At 42.1% G+C, this 7,842-nt stretch overlaps 2 protein-coding genes across 2 annotated transcripts; both read right to left on the bottom strand.

Moving 5' to 3' along the window:
• Positions 1-1,243: 1,243 nt before the first annotated feature.
• Positions 1,244-3,807, bottom strand: F5B22DRAFT_661343 (uncharacterized protein; the record flags this gene model as incomplete). The annotated part of the gene is made up of 3 exons (XM_047980360.1): positions 1,244-3,330; positions 3,384-3,496; positions 3,747-3,807. The coding sequence occupies 3 exons, from the start codon at positions 3,805-3,807 to the stop codon at positions 1,873-1,875; spliced, it is 1,632 nt and encodes a 543-aa protein (XP_047834052.1). The 3' UTR covers positions 1,244-1,872.
• A 2,307-nt stretch (positions 3,808-6,114) lies between these two features.
• On the bottom strand, positions 6,115-7,438 carry F5B22DRAFT_595048 (NmrA family protein). Its single transcript, XM_047974109.1, has one exon. It carries the CDS (start codon positions 7,156-7,158, stop codon positions 6,250-6,252), a length of 909 nt encoding a protein of 302 aa, XP_047834053.1. The 5' UTR covers positions 7,159-7,438; the 3' UTR covers positions 6,115-6,249.
• Positions 7,439-7,842: the final 404 nt, after the last annotated feature.

Genomic DNA, 7,842 nt, shown 5'->3' on the forward strand with positions numbered 1-7,842 from the left:
AATTATATATTAAATATAAATAGCAAAAATACCTTTAAACACTTTATAAAAGTATTAAATATTAATAAAAGCAACTTTAAAATTGCAATATTTAATATTTTAAATAAACCTATTATAGGAAATTAATAGGTAAATAAATAATAGTATATCTTTTTTATTATTATTATTAAATTAAAAGAAGTAAAAGGAAAATATATCCTAATTTAAAATTATAATTTATTATTCGCTTTATTTAAATTAAAACAATAAAAAAGGATACTCTTTAAAAAATAATAAATATTTATTAAATACTTTAAAACTAAACAAAAAATAACTATAATAAAGGTCTAATATAATATAAACTTAAATAAGGGAAGTAAAAATAAATATCTTCCAAAAATACTATTAAAACTATCTAAATAGATTAAACTTAAAAACCTACCCTATTAAGGAAAGAAAGATATACGCTTTAAAAACTATATATAATTCTATATATAATAAAGAACAGTTATAAAATAAGGTTTATAATAGCCTTAAAAGTGTGTATAGTTCAAGTAGAAGTATTAAAATTAGAAAGGTAAGGATAAATAATCCTAATAGCTAATACTTCGACCCACATACACTTTACTATATAAACAAATGTACCACCCTAACCTATAGTACCCAGACTTAGTTCCTCAGTGCAATATACAGTATTTCCTCACCTACAGTATTACTCACACTGTACTATTTCAACTGACACGGAGCGAACTTGTATCCGCTATCCGCAACGTGGAGAGCCGAGAGCTCTTGCGCAAATCGGCTCTAGTAGCCTGGGCGAATAAGATTTGCCCAGCTGGCTTCTAAAAAGCTTGGTATCGGCACCTAGCAGGCCGATGCCTTCTCCGTCACATACCCACCACAAATTGGCAGTGGTAGCGCATAAGCCACAAGGATTGTTCTTTTTTACTCTGTTTTGTCTCAGACAGGACTGTCAGATGCTTATTGTTGGATTCAGCTATGGCCGGTTATTCATCACAGAAGTGACACTCGATTATCGCCCAGACCTAATGCATGAAAACACTTGGAGCGCTTTGCGCAGCGACGAGCGTCATGCTCATCCCAAGTACAGGGTCACTGACAGGCACATGCATAGTCTTCGACCTATTCTAGGCAGGTGGTGTTGGGAAATTTAATTAGCATCAATCCCAGTTGAGCATTGAAACTATCGTCACGAAATTCTTGCCTTGGTGCCTTTCACCATGGTGGTCTTGTGAGTCGCTTCAGCGTTCCTTGTTTTTGGAACGTTGTCACCATGGGCCACATGAACACCTCCAAACTTGTTGCGGGGAAGACCCCACGGACAGGGGAATTTACTGGGCCCTGGCAGCGAGCACAGTCTGGTGACCATCTTCACGGGGACTATGCTTACGGATTGCCTGTGAAATTGTAACTCCTGAGAGCTGACGATCCTGCATAGTTTTGCGTGAATGTGAAAGGCTGTTGTTTGTATTGTAAAGGTGTCTGAGTAGATGAAAAACAGGGCCTAAGAGTTTACTATATATGTCGATTAATTCTGCATCTTCTAGTGGTAGCATACCAAAACTTGTCGCGTTTAGCAAATTGTTCTAATTGCTAGGAAGGTATCTAGCGTCGGGAAAGCTTTAATCGAATGACAAATTTGGGTAAACTTTGGGTAAACCCGAAACACCCCTAAACTATAGATAAACTACTACTAAGCAATAACGACCGTCCCTCCAACCTTAACAAAAGAAATAATTAACCATTGAAAGGGGACGACTAATCATTAGAGTGATGGTGGGGAAGACATTTATCATGATGGCCAGAGGTTGGCAACAACAAATTGTAATACGTAAAATTTCAGAGATCTTAGCGTGGAGGGGCAAACGTGCATCATACCTCAATATCCAAAAGTCCTGACGCCACTTCAGATTGTGCAAGTCGTTGCTTGAACACCTGCATACAACGATCTTGACTGGCGACTAGCTGCTCCCAAGACTCATACACGTTGTTGGATGCCTCACTATTACCTAACCTTCCCGTGGCTTTGAGCACTCTGTCGATATCCCTCGGCGAGGGATACCCTTTCAGGATATCGAACATTAATACTTCCCATTGACTAATGTTCGGCTGAGTCTGGCGAGGACGAGGGCGAAAATAATACTGAACGAGTTTTCTGACACCATTCGGACTCGCAAACCGCCAGATGGGCTCGAAGCTAGGCTTGTCATGGTTGGGAGGATTATTCACCAGGCAACACATGATTTCGTTTTCCAGCCATAAAATATCCCTAATATACTCTAGTGAACTTTTACTCCACACTATGAGCCCACTCGCATCGTATAAAAAACTGCTTTTCGTTCCATCCTCGGATAATTTGGGAGCTGGCCGGAATCTAGCAACGTTGGGAATTGGACCTAGTTGTATTCGATTCGAGTCGGTCCACGTGAGACTATTTATATCCTTGCTGTGATTCACGACCCTTTCAGCTGGTGTCTCTCGCAGTCGCTTTTTAAACTCCCACATTTTCTGATTTGCCCAAGCTAGATTAGCTTCCAGGTTTTGTCTATGAATATTGAAGCTGCTTGAATTCGACCTGTGGCCCACTTGGCCGTTCACTCGTGCGGTTACAGATGAAGACCCAGAAACAACGAATTCGAGTTGTGGAATCGCTAGAGGCGAATTCTTCAGCCTTCCAGTCGCAAAAAGATGCCCGATAGACGACACGAATCGAGAAGTTAGACACAAGGTCTGTGCAAGGTATCGATCGCAGTGCTGCCAGCGGACCATGTGGTGTTCGTAGCTAAAAGAAGTGTAGGCAGGCGGAAGACCTCTATCTGTCAGCCGGCTACGGTTAATATATGGCCTGTAGATGTGTGGTGGAGGGCAGTTCCCGAGAAGAATGATGAATCGTTCGAGAAGAGGGCAAATTGCCAGCAGGCTCTTTGGAAGAAAACCTAGGGGGAATTCGATGTAGTCTATGATGGGTCCATTGAAGAGGTCGATCTGGGAGAAATCGATGCCTACATGGCGAATCTGAAGTCGTTTCTCGGCAGTGATAGCAGCTAAATATCGCTCGCACCATTTAGCGTCCCGAAATAGGAAGGTGTTGACTCTATAGAATACACCATCTAGTTCATGATACAATTGTCTACATGCGAGCTGAAGCGAGACAACAGCCAGTGGACCGTCAGTAGGAAAAAGAATTCCGACTCGGCGTCCATCCAGTATACCTTTGCGCAACTCAGATCCACCCCATACAAATTTATTGACGGATAGATGACCATGGACTGGTATGGGATTAACATAATGATCCAGCGTGACAGAATACTCCATGATATCGTTACGTATCTAATAATATCATCGTTAGTTTTTGTAGTTGCATGACGATATGGACTTCTTACTTCTGCGGGAAAGCGAAGAAGAAAACTCGATTGGTTCCGCTCATGATCTTCTCGAAGTTTTGGAATGCTAGATTCATATGAAATCCGAGATTGGGTCTTCAAGCGAGATAATTCTAGGTTTGGGGGACAAAATCGAACAGTCGAAAGAGATAGAGGTAGTCGGGGAGATGGAGGTGGTACGTGCTCTAAGGTTTGTCGAGGCCGAAGAGGCCGACGAGGCTGATGGAAATGAAGGGGGTCCCATAATAACGTGGCCATTAGGTGTCCAAGGTTGATAGTATGAGCTGGGAGGGATAGCTAGCGAGTTTGGCGAGTATGAAGAGTATGATAATTTCTTAATACCCTCTGGCTACGCGGTCTTACCATCCAAGAGCAGCAAAAGTAAATTAGAAGCAAGGCTAGAATATATGAATAAATAGGGCATGATGATTGTAGCAGCCTAGTAGCTTAGTAACCAACTCACAATCGTCATGTGAGTCCATTACGAAGGCTAGGTATCCACAATCCCGTGTTTTGTAGTACCATCATGCTGGATTTTCATGGCCGCCGTGAATGGATACAATATGTCACACACATTTACGGCCGAACATGCAGGTCGCCTTCTGGAACGAGTACATCCCTTGCAAAGCCACTATAACGAGACATGCCTACGGGAATCAAAGTGAGGTTTTACAGACCTCGCTTCTATGAGACATATTGACGGACTCGGAGGTTAGTAACGGCCGGGCCCATTGTGTATAGAGTCAAGGCTAACCAACAATATTCGAAGAAACGGATTCAAATGATTATCAAGAGCCCTTGCACCCCTGGAAGAATATTTCTCGGGGATAGTTTCAATTCCAAGTCATGTTATCGGCCCTTCTTATGCCGTCCTGAAGGTCTCTGTCCTCACCGAGGGTCGTGGGTATCATAGTCGAGCAGGGTAGATGGGTTGATACTTGTCTAAGATCCACTACAAGAAATTGCACGGAAGATGATTGGTAGGCGTGTATTGTGAATGGTAGAGAAGGATTGTGGAGTATAGCAGGAGTTCATGATACCAGCATGTTCCTCCATTACTAGTAGCCACAGATATTTGGAGCCAATTGGCAAGTCTTGAGTGGATGGATCTCGCGTAACGTTGTGCAAGGGAACATATTTTGCGCATGAGGAAGTTGTAGGTCAAAGAAGAGTACCACGAGAAGAATGTTGTACAATGACGGCAGATTGTGCCATTGATGACGGAGCTGAGCCAACATTATAGTAGGTATCTTTTATCTTACCTCTAAATCAAATTAAGAAAACCGTAATAACAGGTTACAGCTGCATACTATCTATATCATCTCGCGTATTGATGTGAACTCCTGAGACTCATCGACTGTAGATCAATACGCAAATATCTTGACCAGTGGCCTTCATTACATAGATTAATTACTGTGAGAATAATAACGCCAACAGGCGCTATTTTGTTCTTTTCGTTTTTAAATATTTTGGATAAATACAAATAATACCGATCGACTATAAGACTTCTTATTCTATATATATCTATATTTTAATTGCAATATGCCCTTTTAAACCACAATAGTGATTAATTATCATCCCTTAAAGAAACGGGTATTAAATGGAAAGCAAAATAAATCGTGAATCGGATCACGCATAACAGAAAGATTGGTGTAAACTTAGAGTTATAATTTATGGAATATGCTACGACGTGTATACCCTATGCCGGGGAGTGGCTGAAGTTTGGTGCCGCCCATGTCAGTAGGCTCTCAGCGTTCTAACAGCGCACTTTGGCTGTGCAATCCCATCTGTATTGGTGGCCCGCCATTATGATGAAACTAGACGGATATATAGATAGAGCTTCTTAGGATTCTTTCTGCCTCTGAAACAAGTTGGTACTGTGCTCAGACTTGGCCCCAAACCCCTAACGAAATCCCACTCGAATTCTCGCTTCTATTATGGATACTGACTTATATCCAATTACTAGAGCAGCTTGTTTGCTAATTCTTGTGCCTTGGCTATATTTTGTCTCTGAACATTAGGGTGATAATTTGGTTCACCTCTAGGGTTCTCAACATCGTGAGTCTCGCATCAATGGAAGGTTTTGCATCTTCATTTAGATTAGCGAGCAATTTGATCTAACTACAGTTGGTATGGTCTAGTTGTTTCTAGGCTAAACCTGATCATGCCCTCGATATACTTATATTTGTTCAAATTCCGGTCACACTATGTTACCCACACGTACAGCTGAACATGCAGTTCGCCTACGGCTACGGGTGTAATGCAGACCATTCGTGGTCTTCAAGAGACATGTAATTATATTGAAAATGAGGTCTTACAGACTTCGCTTCATGAAACAGATCAATAAGATCTAGGCAGGGGGGACTAGCGGTCCAATTGTGCATAATTAGAATTTAAGTCAGCCATCAAGGTCAGGAAGGAATTGGTTAGCTAAGGGCCTTTGCAGCCCTAGTCGATCATTATGTATATTGCTTAGGCTCGACGCCACAATGAGTCAGCAGACGCTCTCGTACTGAGTTCCTAATATTGCAGTAACCAACAGTCCCAAGCTCAGACCTCTGTCCTTGTTATACACTACCACTAAATCGCCATTTTCTTATGAACTAGCAAGCATAAAAGAACGCTGGGGACAAGTACAGCTAGTGAGCGACGGAAATCTGATGTCTCCTGTACTAAACCTACCTTGGAAGATCTACTGGTTTATTCGCATGATAAAGATTGTCATACATGTTGACACGTGATTAATTGCGCATAGTACTATTCAGTATCGGCCTTAATTCCTACATCAAAACACGAAATCTATCTAAAACTTGAATAATCCTATCCTTAAGACATTAGGAGCTCAATATGGTAGGGATATATACTCCTAGTTCTTGACTGGAAGGGTGTCCAAAAGACGAGCCTTATCCCTCTGGAGAGCATTCTCAAGCGAGGTCAAGGGGATACCGAATTTCGCCTGTGCCTCCTTCGTAGCTGCAAGAACAGAGCTGTAATCCCTAGCGTTCGACCACTTCTGAAAAAACTGGCCCATGACAGGCTCTTCTTCTGGGGCGAGCTTCCTCGTCTTGACATCTCTGCCGCTGACCTTCACTAGGAGGTCGCAAACTTCCTCGATGGTCAAGTATTCGTTGGCAAGTTCGATCGCGTGGCCTCCGAATTTCACCGGATCCTGCAAGGCCGCAGCTGCGTATCTCCCGATATCATTGGCGTCAGTCTGAGCCATGCCGAAGCCATCGTCGAATAGATGAGTGAGTACACCATTCGTGAGCTCCGGGAAGTTTCCGTAGCACGATGGTGTCAAGTAGTCGACATGAATGAATGCCGGGCGTAGGATAGTCCAGGCTTCAAAACCGGCACCGCGCACGATATCCTCAACTGCGGCCTTGGACCGCCAATAATTGCGTAGATTGCACCCCTCTGTGTAATCATCATCCCAAAGCTCCTTATTCCCGGTACACATAGTCGTACAAGCAACTATGCTCTTGATCCCTGCTTTCCTGGCGGCCTCAACGATGGTTTTGGCTTGCTGAGCTTCCAAGCCAGGGATGGGGAAAGTGTTCAAGTAAGCTGCCTTGCAACCTTGCGCTGCCTGGAAAACGTCGTCAAAATTGACGCTCTCTCCTTTGAAGATGGTCACACCCGGACGCTTTAGGATATCGGGAATCTTCGCAGGGTCTCGCACAACTGCGTGGACCTTGGCTCCTGCATCAAGGAGGTGCTTGATAGTCCACTGAGCTTGTTGGCCAGTGGCCTGGGTGATAAGGTAGGTAGTCATGATGAATTTGGTCTATTGAAAGTAGGAGAATGGGATATTCACTTGAGTTTCAAAAGGAAAAGAGTACTTTGCGATGCTGATGATGAAGCAAGTTGAGAAGCAGTGTTGGATGAGCATTGCTGGCCATATTTATAACTTGTGCTTGATGGTATTTAGAACTTCACTTGATATCAATGACTCGTGCACTAATGAGCTGAAGAAGCGAGCATGCTCCTTGTTTCGTGACCCTATATTACTCTCAGGCATACTATGTTGTCGTGGGACCTTTGCGAAGCTCTTGCAGATCGTGTGTTATAGCTAACCTATACTAACCTTCACGCTTTCCTAATATGGTGCACTCTAAATTTAAGCAGGGGATAGATGGTCTAGGGTGGGCCACTACCACAAAGTGCGAAAATAAAAAATCAGGTCAAGTGCGGGGTAAAACCTATTTTCCAACTTTACCTAAGGAATCCAAATATAATAAAGGATATAAAGTAAAGTTTTAAAAATATAAATAATTATTTAAATACCTATTTTAAAGGTTATATAAATAATATATAGTTTATATTAAGCTTTATAACTATTTAAGTTATAGCTTTTAGCTATATAGGTTTATATTATAGCTAATACTATAGGTTTATATTGTAAGTCTATATTAAAGGTCTATATTGCAATCAGTACTAAAGGTCTATATTAAAGGTC

Source organism: Xylaria bambusicola, assembly GCF_022495145.1.
Source record: "Xylaria bambusicola strain CBS 139988 unplaced genomic scaffold F5B22scaffold_7, whole genome shotgun sequence".
NCBI lineage: Eukaryota > Fungi > Ascomycota > Sordariomycetes > Xylariales > Xylariaceae > Xylaria > Xylaria bambusicola.

What these genes read in the sequence shown, in the direction of transcription:
- F5B22DRAFT_595048 (XM_047974109.1), bottom strand. Translation starts at nt 7,158, where the DNA reads ATGACTACCTACCTTATCACCCAGGCCACTGGCCAACAAGCTCAGTGG.